Source organism: Myotis brandtii, unplaced genomic scaffold (genome assembly GCF_000412655.1).
Source record: "Myotis brandtii unplaced genomic scaffold, ASM41265v1 scaffold103, whole genome shotgun sequence".
Classification (NCBI taxonomy): domain Eukaryota; kingdom Metazoa; phylum Chordata; class Mammalia; order Chiroptera; family Vespertilionidae; genus Myotis; species Myotis brandtii.
In genome coordinates this window covers 3,871,759-3,885,299 of record NW_005353460.1, presented here as the reverse complement: position 1 = coordinate 3,885,299, position 13,541 = coordinate 3,871,759, and the positions used below count along the sequence as shown (strand labels likewise).

Here is a 13,541-nt window from a genome sequence, read left to right as displayed (position 1 = left end):
GGGTGACAGGACGTGCTTTTCCGAATTAATGAGAGAAAACATTGATTCTCCTGCTGCCCACGAAGGTGGAAAGTGAAGTGGGGAGACATGTGGGGAATGAGCAAGGTTCCCTGTCTGGGGGTTCCAAATCTGCTGTTGGTTTTTTTCACCACTGACTAGAGATATACAGGGTGTCCCCCCAAAATGTATACACACTTTGAATACCTACTAATTCCAATGGTTTTAAGCATAAGAAAGGAACAACAATGGAGCTGTTATCTGTTAAAAGTGTGGGCACAAACAGGTAGTTGGACATTCCCTGAGGGGTCTCAGATTGGAGAGGGTGAAGGCCAGACTGAGGGGCCCCTTCTTCCCCCCTACCCCAGTGCACGAATTTCGTGCACCGGGCTACTAGTAATATCATAAGTAGGAGACCCTAAAGACTTCACCAAAAAAACTGTTAGGACTAATACATTTAGTAAAGTTGCAGGACTCAAATCAACGTATAAAAATAAGTTGCACTTCTACACACTAACAATGAAATATCAGAAAGAGAAATTAGAAACAATCCCATTTAAAATTGCATCCAAAATGTCTAGGAATAAATTTATCCAAGGAGGTGAAAGGTCTGTACACTGAAAACTATACTATACTGATAAAATAAATTGATGAAGATTCAAAAAATTGGGAAATATTCCATGCTCATGGATTGGAAGAATTTATATTGTTAAAATGTCCTTACTACCCAAAGTAATCTACAAGTTCAATGTAATTCCTATCAAAATTTCAAAGGCATTTTTCATGCCTTTGAAATAGAACATACAATTCTAAAATTTGTGTGGAACCACAAGAGACCCTGAATAGTCCAAGCAATCTTGAGAAAGAACAACAAAGCTGGAGTCATCATACTTCCTGATATTATATTACAAAGCTACAGTAATCAGAACAGTGTGAACAGAATAGAGCCCAGAGCTACCCACCTATATATGGTCAATTAATGTATTACAAAGGAGGAAAGAATATACAATGGGGAAAGGGCATTCTCTTCAATAAATGGTATTGGGAAAACTGGATCCCAATCATATGCCATACACCAAAATCTACTCAAAAATGGATTAAAGACTTGAATGTAAGATCTGAAACCATAAAACTCCTAGAATGAAACATAGGGGGGTAAGCTCCTTGACATCGGTATTGGAATGATTTTTTGGATTTGACACCAAAAGCAAAGGCAAAGGCAAAGCAAACTATAAAACAAAGACTAGAGAACAAAAAAAGCTTCTGCTAGCCCTAACTGGTTTGGCCCAGTGGATAGAGCGTCGGCCAAGGGTCCCAGGTTCGATTCGGTCAAGGGCATGTACCTTGGTTACTGGCACATCCCCAGTAGTGGGTGTGTAGGAGGCAGCTGATCGATGTTTCTAACTATCCCTCTCCCTTCCTCTCTGTAAAAAAATCAATAAAATATATTTTTTAAAAAAGCTTCTGTTCATAGAGGAGCTACTCTGTGCAGAACTCATTTTTTTTATTTAAATTTCTTTATTGATTAAGTTATTACATATGAGTCCTTATCCCCACATTACCCCCATCCCCCCCTCTCATGCCATCACTCCCCTGTTGTCTGTGTCCATTGGTTAGGCCAGTGGTCGTCAAACTGCGGCTCTCGAGCCACATGCGGCTCTTTGGCCCCTTGAGTGTGGCTCTTCCGCAAAATACCACGTGCGGGCGTTCACGTACAGTGCGATTGAAACTTCGTGGCCCATGCGCAGAAGTTGGTATTTTGTGGAAGAGCCACACTCAAGGGGCCAAAGAGCCGCATGTGGCTCGAGAGCCGCAGTTTGACGACCACTGGCCTAACCAATGGACACAGACAACAGGGGAGTGATGGCATGAGAGGGGGGGATGGGGGTAATGTGGTTTTTGTTTATCAGTTTATGTTGTTCATTATATTCCATAAATGAGTGAGATCATGTGATATTTATCTTTCTCTGACTGGCTTATTTCACTTAGCATAATGCTCTCCAGTTCCATCCATGCTGTTGCAAATGGTAAGAGAAAGTACTTTGTGGGGATGGATCAATAGTATTAAGATAACAAGACATTGAGATTTTAGTCATAAGAATGAAGTTTAATTTGAGAATAATTATATAGTATTGCCATTAAAATAATGGGGTAAAAAGAATCTAATAGGAAAATATATACAGAGTAAAAAGGTCATGTGTGAGCCTTGTTGTTGCTGTTGTCCTCATGTGGTTTTCTGGCGGATTGTCCTGCCTTGCTCTGCTGGTCATTCCTTTCATAAGGACAGGGACTCTTGTTAACCTTGTTTTCTCCACAGACTAAACCTCCCTCAAACAAACAGGTGGAATCTGCACTAGTGTTTGCCCACGGCAGTGGCGGGGTTAATCCTGGAAGACTTCACACAGTGATGTTTTTACAATTTTTCTTATTCCAGACATGAACTTTATAAGGGAAACCAAGAGACCTTGGGCAATAGTAGCCCAGGAGGATCTGATAGCAAATCATCCAGTTTTCTCTGACTTCAGTTACTGATCACATTGGCTTTATTTTTCACACATCTCTAACTTTAACTTCTTTACAAGGGGCTTCTGGGGAAATAATAATTTTTGTTTTTCCCCCCCAAACAGCAAAAGGGAGGCCTAGATGAGGTATATAACCTGATTTAGCCTTCAGTGTTCTCTTTTGTTCTTATGTGATTCTGCTTTAAATGCTCAGATATTGTGGAGACATAGTTAGCTCTGTCCTCACACCACAGGAAAATGTTTCCTCCGTGCTTTGGTGGCAATATAACTTTCTGAGTTGCAGGACTTTGATTTAAGATGGCAGTGCATTGATGTAGTCATTTGTGTAGACAGACGGAAGTACAGATTTAGTGTAAATGTGTTTACACAGTCATGAATACTGCACATTCGCACCAAATACATTTTTCTACAAAGAAAATTTATTTTTTCCTAATACTTGTTTAAGATAAACATTCCTCATTTCAAATGCCCTTTTATAAATGTCTTAGAAAAAAAATGAAGTGACACAGTTTTAGAAACTTTGAGGCCATTATTTTTGCTTTTGAAAAATGGACTTCTTATTGTGTATAGAAGAAAACCCAAGAGAGCATCTGGTTTAGATGATGGCACATGTCTTGGCTTGGCTGCCACAGCAACCTACCACAGAATGGTGTCTTGAACAACAGACATTTATTTCTCACAGTTTTGGAGAGTAGATGTCTAGGATCAACATGCCAGCAGGTTTGGTTCTGATGAAGCTCTCTTCCTGGCTTACAGATGGCCACCTTCTTGCTGTGTGCTCACAAGGCCTTTACTCTGTGCATGTAGAAAGAGGAAGACATGGCTGGTGTCTCATCCCTGTCATAAAAGGACACTGCTCCTATTGGATTAGGGCTCCACCCTTCTGACTCATTCAACCTTAATTACCTTCCTGAAGGCCCTATCCCAAAATTCAGTAAAATTTAGGATTGGACTTCAACCTATGAATTTGGGAGAACACAATTCAGTCTACAACAGTGCAAATGCCCAAGATCCTGTAATTAAAAAGTAAGATATATAATACCCTGGCCCAACAGCCTACATGTCTGACCACAGATTGAAAAAGATGACCACACCAGCATCTGGTGAGTCAGGTTCTTACAAGCATGGGAGGGACTGACTCTGCTTGTTCCAAACCCATTCCTTAAAAGCTGGATCTGCTTGTGCCACTGTGCCTGCAGCAATGCAGTTCACTCTGAATCTTGACTTTCGTACCAGTGGCAGCAGTTTCTCAGGTCCTTCAGAGTGTATGCTCCAAGCTCAGTCTTCATCAGTTCACCTGCTGAGAGTTTTTCCTCCGGCGTGCACACTCTGCAAAATGCCTGCAGTTGTTTCTTCGAATTCTCTCTGGTCTGCAGGCTCCCTGTTTCTCTGACTTGTACTGCAACAGTGGAGTATAGAAGTGGAAATAGTTGGGTGTTGGGCTTGATTTTATTTTTAGAATGGAAGGGAATCTATAACAATAATGGGCACAATACTTCCACACAATTGGTTTAATTAATCAAGGGTCTTGGGCTCTTGTTCTGGGATAGCCTCTTTCTTTCATTCATGCATTCAGTAACTCAATCAACAAACCTTTACCTACTATGTATCAGGCATGGTAATAGATTATAGGGACGTGACAATGAACAAACAGATCTAATTCCTGTTCTCTGAGAATTTATAAGTGGTGGGATCGTGAGCAAGTTCCTTGGTCTTTCTGAGTTTTATTCCCTCTTCTTAAGGAAGGACAATTAAAATGGTAAATCATCAATGTTGAAAGGGATTGATTTTTAAGATTTTTATTTTTTTCTCTAATTACTGGAATAATTATTTCTCTTAAGGAACTGGAAGATCCCAAAACAGCATACATAAGAAAAATTAAAGTCACCTGTGATCCATGATAAATAGTGTTCATCTTTTGCTGTGTTTCTTTCCAGACTGTTGCTACATCTATGAATACACATGTATGTACACACATATATTTTTGTTTAGAAAATTTGGCATCATTTGTAGTCTGGTTTGAAATGGAGATTTTTTCTTAGTATTATTTTATAGATATTTTTTATGTCATTGAATGTTATTAGTATGCTTGTTAATGGCAGCTTGGTGATCTATCATATAGACATATCATAATATTTAACTATCTCATTTAGGACATTTAACTTATTTTCTCATTTTCACTAATATAAACATATGGCAATACATGCCTCTGATTGCTTCCTCAATATAAATTCATAGAAGTAGGATTGTCAGCTCAAACAAGTTTTTGCCTGTTGAATATATATTGCAAAATTTCCACCCAGGAAGCTTGTGTCAATTTATATGCCTATTAGCTACATACAAGAGTCTTGTTTTTTTTTTTTTCTGTATCTTCACCAACATAGATTATATTTTGAAAATCTGTGCTTTTTTAAGAGATGAAAATGTGTATATTTTTAAGTTTAAAAATTACAATGTAGAATTTGGATGAACTTTTTATGTATCTTTTAGCTATTTCCATGTCTGTAATTCCTATTTATATCCTTTGCCTATTTTAATATTGTTTTTTTTCCTTATAAATTTGTTAGAGCACTCTTTCTCTTTAAGGTATTAAACTATTTTTTTATGTATTTCAAATATTTTTCCTATTTTGTGGTTTGCCTCTTACACACAGGGTGGGGCAAAAGTAGGTGTACAGTTGTGAATATGCAAAACAGAGTTTTTCTTATACTAGTATTATTATTTATTGATTATTGTATTATTTTCCATAAGCATATGCATTTCAGATTAACAACACATTTTTTAAATTATAGCTGTTAGTTCTGCTTCTTTTGCTTTGTTGTTTAGAAAACTTTTAGATCACACAGTTAGATATATTTTTCTAGTCTCTTTTTGGTTGTAAACTATCGAGTCTATTTTGGGAATTTCTGTGTCTGTTTATTCTGCCACGTTATATTTGTTCTGGTCTTTTGTATACAAGCTCTCCAGTACCATTTCCCCTTCCTCCTTTTTATCCTAATCCTCTACATTGTAGAAAGTGTCTCTACCTTGACTTTCACAGTGATTTTCTGTGTTGATTCTGGTTTTGAACTTCTGTGAAAGACCTTCAAAATTAAGCTATGGTATGTTTACTGTCCTGACTTTATTAACGCAGACAGTACATCTTCATCTTAATCAGTTGTCCTGTCTTATCTTTTAACTTCTATCCTCAGTTTGGATTTTTCTTAATGACATGAAACATGTACCATTTGAAACTTTCTTCTATTTTTCTAGTAAATATTTTGCAATGAAAATAATCCCTGATGTCTCCTCTTTGAGAGTTTTTCCAAAGTCCTGTTTTGCATTATAGAGTCTTTTCATAGGTGCCACTCATCCCTGGCAGAACAGAAATCTATTGTGTAGGCCTGCCACATGTCCCCAGTGTGTGTGGCTTGGCTTTGGATCTTCTCATAGAATCTTCTGATCCAATTTTATCTGTGGGACTTGGTGTATTTTCACTCATTCTAGGGTGAGGACCACAAATACCAAGAGTCTGACATCCAAGGCTTCCCGAGAATGACTGACTGACGAGAGAGAGGGTTTCCATCTCCCAGGAAGAAGGGGAAGGTGCCCAGGAAGAGCCCAACTTCACACTCTAAGGTTGAGGGGTGTCGGGGCTGAGCCCCAGACCATTTTAGTGGCCCAGCAGCCCGGGTAGAGGTCTACAACTTGGGCTTCGGGCAGTTCCAGAAGAGGAGTTTTATTTCTTCCTTCTCTAGGACCCAGTTTTCTCTTCCTAGGTTTTTAATTGGTCCATTGTCCACTCTAGGTTTCTGTATCCAACCTCCCTCCTGTGGAAGTCAGGAAAGGTACATCACTCTGGGAAAGAAGTCCACTCATCAGAGGAATCCCCACCACTCTCTTTGGCTTATGTGCAATTCCTAGTGAAGTTATGCTATGGCTTTTCTGGGGCTCAGCCCTGGCACCCCTCAACCTCGGAGTGTGAAGGGCACCTTCCCCTTCTTCCTAAGGGATGGAAACCCTCTCTCTCTCATCAGTCAATCATTCTCGGGAAGCCTTAGATGTCAGACTCTTGGTATTTGTGGTCCTCACCCTAGAATGGGTGGAAATACAGCAAACATTTAGGTGGAGATAGCTAGAAATTGGTAGCAGGTGAGAACCACTCTTCTGTAATTATCAGGCTGCTTCAGACTTTTTCTTATAGTTCCTGGCTTATTTTAGTGGGTTTCTAGAGGAGATATAATTAGATACCTAGGATGAAATAAGATGGTGAAGACTTAACTAGGAAATCAGGAATGGATCCTAAAGCTTATTTGAAATAACACCTCTCTTGCCAGCCTCACAACTGTGATTTGAGGATAAAATGAGCTGGTAAATGTGAAAAAATTTTAAAGGCTGTTTAGAGCATTATACAACTACAAAGTCGCTTTATCTCCACATTTTATGAGACCAAAATCAGGAGCCTTGGAAGCAAATTTGAGTTGCAATTTTTTTTTTAAAGTTATATGTGATAATGGAAGATGTCTATTTAAGTGAAGCACAAAGCCATTCTATTTCCATGTGGTTCACCCTCTTCTTTCACAGCAGTACATCTGAAATAGAGGTTTGTCCTGTTCCCCCTCCAAGAGAAGGCTGGCCTGAATTTCCACTTTAGACTAGTTCTTTGAGTGCCAAGAGATTGTTTCAGCAAAAAACCAATCTGCAGATAGGTCTGCCCCCGCACAATGCCAGCCATCGGGGGCAAGAGCTCTAATTAAAATGGAAGAGTTGGTAATTTTCGGCCTATCTGGGAAGCTTAAAGCTGATGTGGTTTGAATGAAAGTAATGACTTTTGCTTAAAATGCAAATATTAATGCAAAAAAAAAAAGAGCTGGGACTGACTCTTGGTGCAATTGAAAGATTATAATTTCTTTTTCATGCCTTCCCTTAGAGTAATTGTCCTTTTTCCTCCTGAAACTCTGCAATATATGCATTTAACATGCAGGGCACTTTTTTCTCTTTAATGTTTCTTCCAGTTGGCAGCATGTCTGTCTTTTTAAAGTATTAGAAACAGTGCAAATGTTAAGTATTAATAAATCTCCGAAAAAGTCGTAAGGATTTGTTGTTGTGTATGTTTATTTGTGTGGCGTGAGCCAGTTTCAGAAGTAGCTTTCTCCCAGGTCTTCTCAGTTTGGTTGTCTGGATAGTGTTTGTCACCCAGCCCCATAGTCTCAATTTAGACACCAAAAGCAAAAGTGACCACATTGTGAAAAGCACACATGTTTACCCTGACACATTTGTTTCTACCAGAATAAAGTTTTAAAATTTGAATTAACATGCATTGCTTTGGTTTAAGGATGCATACCTAATTACCAGTATTGCAATAAAAATGTGTGTTTTGAACATTAAGACATTAACAAAGGTAGATGGAAATGTGGTTAATTATACTAGTACTGTACATGTGAAAAGCATTCTAGCTCCTTGCTATTTTTTTACTAATTACAATCATTGTGAGTAAAAAGTATACTTAATGAGGAGTTACAATGGCTTGAACATTGCAAAGTTATTGTTATAATTAAGGCAAACTTATAGCAAGAAAAAATTAAAACTACCCATATTTCCTCTAGCCTAATAAATCATGCTCCCCCCACCTCTTATTGATATACTAATGATTTTTTATATAGTTGCAGTGACAGTATATGAGCACCATTGAGTTTAGCATTTTTCATTCAACATTCATTATGTAGAAAGCATGTCTTTTTTCAATTTCCAACTGCACATTATGGCTTTCTGGGGGTGTTTGTCAAACACGCATTTGTTTCCCATTATTTATTCATTTATCTTTTTTTAAAATATATTTTTATTGATTTCAGAGAGGAAGGGAGAGGGAGAGAGAGATAGAAACATCAATGATGAGAGTGACTCATTGATCAGCTGCCTCCTGCACGCCTCCTATTGGGGACCGACCCAGCAACCTGGGCATGTACCCTTGACCGGAATCGAACCCAGGACTCTTCAGTCCATAGGTCGACGCTCTAGCCACTGAGCCAAACCAGCTAGGGCTGGCATTATTTTTGTTTTTTTTTTTTTAGATAACACCAAAATGAACATCTTTGCTCAAATTTAATTTTAACTTTCTGTGGGGAAGGTTTTATTTTTAGAATAAATGGAAGGAAGTGAGATTACCATGCCAAATGTCAAGCAATTGAGTTAGTTAAGTGGTGGAGGACAGCCAGGTGAAGGAAGTCACTGTAGGTGACTCAGAGTGTCCTGCCTGGAGAAAGAAGTGCGTGAGCCATGGGGGGGGGATGAGGGGGGGGTAAGGAAGGCTCACACCGCTGCACCCTGCTGTTGAATGGTGCTGAAGACACCCCAGTGCTGAGGCTGGGCAGGTGTTGAGTGCCCCAGAACATTCTGCTGGGAACCTCTTTCTTTTTCTCAACCAGCATCTTAGGAAATGGCTTTGGGTGTGAATCAAACTGACTGGGAGAGCCACTCCACACACCTCTTATTGTCTTTGGAGTTTTTACTTCCAGTCCAAAGTCAGGGTTGGCTGGTGCATGGGACGCATTGGATCGGCCTCGGCAGCCTGGAAAACGCAGTGCCAGGGGAAAGAGGTGACCACACAAAAGGGCCACACCTGCAGCATCATTCCCAAATCAGGCTGTTTCACTTCACCCATACACAAGGGCAAAATAGTACCTACAGGGGAGTCAGTCTTCCTTCCATCAGAGTTGGAGCTGGGGGAGCTGATGGAGAAAAACCAGCATTTATGAACAGCATTTGATAACATTTGATAATACTCCTTAAACCCCAACATCTCTCCTCGTAGCATGGCTTCATAGCAGAGTTTACTATTTATTTCTGTTTCTTTTCAGTTAACAAGTTCTTGCTAGTTTATCAAACTGCAATTAAATAACCCAGTGAACTCTGCCTTTGCTGGGAAGAGTCTTTATAAAATAAGGGTAATATTTTAGGAAAGAGAAAAAAAAAAACAGCCACAAAAAGGCTGCATTATGAGATTTCCAATTTTGCCACAATTTTATTCTCTGAGAATCCAGGGCTTTGAATAGATTGATGATGTAGGAACTGTGATAAGAAATTTTTCTATGGTAACAAATGAAAAATTGAAAACCCACTTCAGCCATATTTGAGTTCTCATTATTATCACTTTGTCTTTTCACCAATTACCTGTCTGCTGTGCTTTTCACCAGCCCAGGCTCTGTGGCCACAGTCAGCAACTTGTAGGTTTTCTTTTTTTTTGAACGTTTTTGTCTATAGCAGTATATTCCTAATGTTACCGCTACCCCTTCTTATAAAAGGCATACAGAACTGTAGAAAATGTGTACATATTTTAGCAGTCAACATATTTATCTGGAAAAAGAAAAAATACCAGTTTGCACTGAGTCGTTCTCAAAAATGTGGAGACTGAACAGTAGAGTTGAAATCATTGGACACGGGTTCACATAGGTCTCTATTTCTCTGTCCTACTAATCTTCCAGATAAGCCTGGCTTTAAAATTACTATGCGTCCTAGCTCTGGCCAGTGTGGCTTAGTTGGTTGAGCACCACCCCATCCAATGAAGGGTCATGGGTTCAATTCCCAGTCAGGGCACATACTCTGTGAGTTCTGTTCCCCATTGGGGTGTGTGTGGGAGGCAAGTGAACAACTGATCGATGTTTCTTTCTCACATTGATGTTTCTCTCTCTCTTCCTTTCTCTCTCACTTTCAAAAAAATTCAATTAAAATAAATAAAATTACTATGCATCCTAGAAATGGATACAAATGCATTACGAATCACACTTCAGTGCTTCTACATATTTTTCATGTTACAATAGCACTTTTAAACCCATTTAAAGGCCTTCAAAGTATTCAGGGACTGTTTAGAAGCACAGTGTTCTTGCTCTAAGCATAAAAAAAGAATTAAAAAAGTGATTAATGAGGAAAACCAGACAGGAAGGATTTACAATATATCTTGTAAACAAGATGCAATTTGCTGTGTGACTAATCAATGAAGACAAACCATCATCCAGGAGATTGGCTAGAACCCAACTGTCAGTAAAGGCAAAATGGAGCTGAGGTCTGGAAAAGGAGAAATAATCTCTGAGTAAAAGAAGGGGACGGAGGATTAGAATTAGGTAGAAATGAATTCAAGGCAAATTCACACTATAGATTCCACATATAAGTAGAATCTAATGAACAAAATAAACTGATAAACAAAATAGATCCAGAGACAAAGAAGCATGGAACAGACTGGCAAATCTCAGAGGGAATGAAAGAGGAGGGGAGATGAGATTAACCAGAGAATTTATATGCATAACCCATAGACACAGACACTAGTGCGGTGCAGGCCTGGTTGGGGCAGGGCAGAGCAGGATGGAGGGAGTCAATGGGGGGAAAATGGGGAGATCTGTAATACTTTCAATAATAAAGGTAAATTAGAAAGAAATCATATTATAGAGACTATAGTAGAACTGCAATGTTCTTTAAAGTCGAGGGGATTTTGGGTGGAGTCTCAATTGAACAAAAGAGTAGAGGAAAATGGGACTAAAGAAGGGTCATTTTCTCCAGGCTGAGCGTGGACTCCTCAGCAGGCAGAAATCGATAGTCCTGCAAATCCTGCAGGACAGGAGGCTTTCTTTGTCCACTGGGTGTGCTACAGACATGGAGCTTGAGCTCTGATCAGACCTCAGATGACCAGATGATATTTTTTGTTTGCTCATGACATCTGACATTGGGAAGCTCTTTTGATAGCTTATTGAGGTTCAGGTACGGGAACCGAGGAGATGGCTTCTGTTGGAGATGCTGTGGTGCCTGACTCCCGGGGGCATGGCTCCTTAGGGCAGGGCACAGGAGTGAGAGAGAAAGTAGAGAACCTGGCTCTTCATCATAGTTGAACCCTGTATTATTCCTTCTGCTAACCTGTTCTTACTTTTGAGAACAATTAAATATATTATCCATTCCAAGCTAAAAGATCCCAAAGCTCTTACCTTTCTTCATTAAGTGTGTTTTCTAATCCTCAAATTATATTGGCTTTATGACCTTGGGCAGGTCACTTAACCTATCTGAGCTTTATCCCACTTAACTCACAGGAGCGTGCAGAAGTGTTTTCTAATAAAAGTGCTTCTTGGCATTTGCAGTCACTGGCCGTGTTTGCAAGGATTTAAAATGCCTTCTCTTTTTCAGTATCTGCTTTTGCTTTTCCTTCCCAGAGTCGAAAACATGCAAGCAAAGTCCGACTGTACTACATGCTTCACCCCAGGGACGGTGGGTGTCCTGCCAAGAGGCTCCGGTCAGAAAATGTGAGTATCTGGCACCTTGTGATATCCTTAGGCAGTTTGTTGTGTTTGCTAAGAACTTTGCAGATCAAGGAATTGTAGCCACATCCAGCTTAGTGGGAAAGCTGAGTGAGTGGAAACAGTTCTCATTAAGAATTATAAAAAATATTACATGTAAGCAAGCCTTCCCTTTTTCCTGCCAGAACTTGCCAATGTGGTAATGAGGACTTTTTGATGGTAACTGTGCTGGGACCAGGCAGAGGTCCCTAAAGAATGCACAGAAGTGCCAGTACAGAGAGGGGCTGGGTGAGAGAGACAAGAGCCATCAGAAGACAGAGTAGGGGACATGACCTAAGAGGCAAACCTGCTAGAATAACAGATACTTTGCTTTTGACATATTTTATTTTCTCTTTGGTGTGTAAAACAGGATGCCAATTTGTTCATTTATAATGAGGACTGTACGTATCTTGCAAATAAAAATAATCAGTTCTTTATTTCTGTGAGTCTGTTTGGTTTGTTCATTTGTTTTGATTTTCTAAGAAAAATTCCACGTATAAGTGAAATCATGTGGTATTTGCCTTTCTCTGTATGACTTATTTCAATTAACATGATACCCTCTACATCCATTCATGTTGTTGCAAATGGCAGGATTTCATTATTTTTATCACTGAGCAATATTCTAATATATATAAACATCTTATTTATCCATTCAACCCATTCATCTAGCAATGGACACATAGGTTGCTTTCATATTTTGGCTATTACTAGTCATGCTGCAATGAATATAGGTGTGCATATATCTTTTCAAACTAGTGTTTTCATTTTCTTTGGATTAATACCCAGAAGTGCAATTGCTGGGTTGCATAGCAGCTCTATTTTTAGTTTTTTGAGGCATTTCCATACTGTTTTCTATAGTGGCTGCACCAATTTGCAGTCTACCAACAATGAGAGACATATTCATAGCCAGGAGAAACACTGAGGATTAAACACAGACATTCCTTACCCTCTGAGTCCGGAGGAGGCTGCAGGCATGGAATTTATACCCTTCTCAGCTTGTGATCCTGTTTCCTTTGCTGCCACATAGATGCTGGTCTTCTTTATTAAAAATTAATACATAATCATTGAAGAAACTTGACAAAAGCTGTACTTGTATATTCTTCACAAGGAAGAAAAGGGAGAGTGAGAATGGCATATGACCAAAGGCAGTGAGCATCGGGGCTGGTGCTGTTAACGCATTGCAAGCATGCCTGTTAGCATCACGAAGTGAACTGCTCACACACAGATACTGGTAATCTGGAACACTGTGGAGTTTTCGTTTCTGCCTCAGTGAAGCAGCATTTAGAGCTTATTGGAGGGAAAGGATGCCATGAAAACTTGGCAAGTGCTAAGACGTGGGACTGAGTCTAGTTCGGCCAGTGCTCAGCCTTATGGCCTTGGACAGGTAATTGATCTCTGTGAGCCTCAGTTTCCTCAATACCGCTAAATAATCATACTTTCTCACTGGGCTTTGGAATATGAAATGAAAGAATAGGTAGTGAGGTGCATTGTTACATGTCAGGCATTGAGGAAGGAGAGGTAAATAAGACACAGACTTGTATAAAAGAAACTCATAATATAGCGAGGGAGATTAACATTGTATAAAAAATAGCTATAATGCCACCGTGTAGGTGTTTCTTAACATTCTTCACAAAGTCCCATGGAAACAAAGGACAAGTGATTATGCCAGGGCAATCCTACCAGGGGAGGTGTTACTCAAGAGTTGGCATTTGAGTTGCGGTCTTTGGGC

General features: G+C 39.5%; 1 protein-coding gene across 3 annotated transcripts in view; it reads left to right on the top strand.

The window, feature by feature from the left end:
- Positions 1-13,541, top strand: part of ZMAT4 (zinc finger, matrin-type 4) — a 336,866-nt gene that overhangs the window by 122,486 nt on the left and 200,839 nt on the right. For all 3 annotated transcript variants that reach the window (XM_005856446.2, XM_014536453.1, XM_014536447.1), the window contains one exon: positions 11,690-11,779. In XM_005856446.2, coding sequence (XP_005856508.1) covers positions 11,690-11,779 — 90 coding nt within the window. The remainder of the gene's footprint in view (positions 1-11,689; positions 11,780-13,541) is intronic.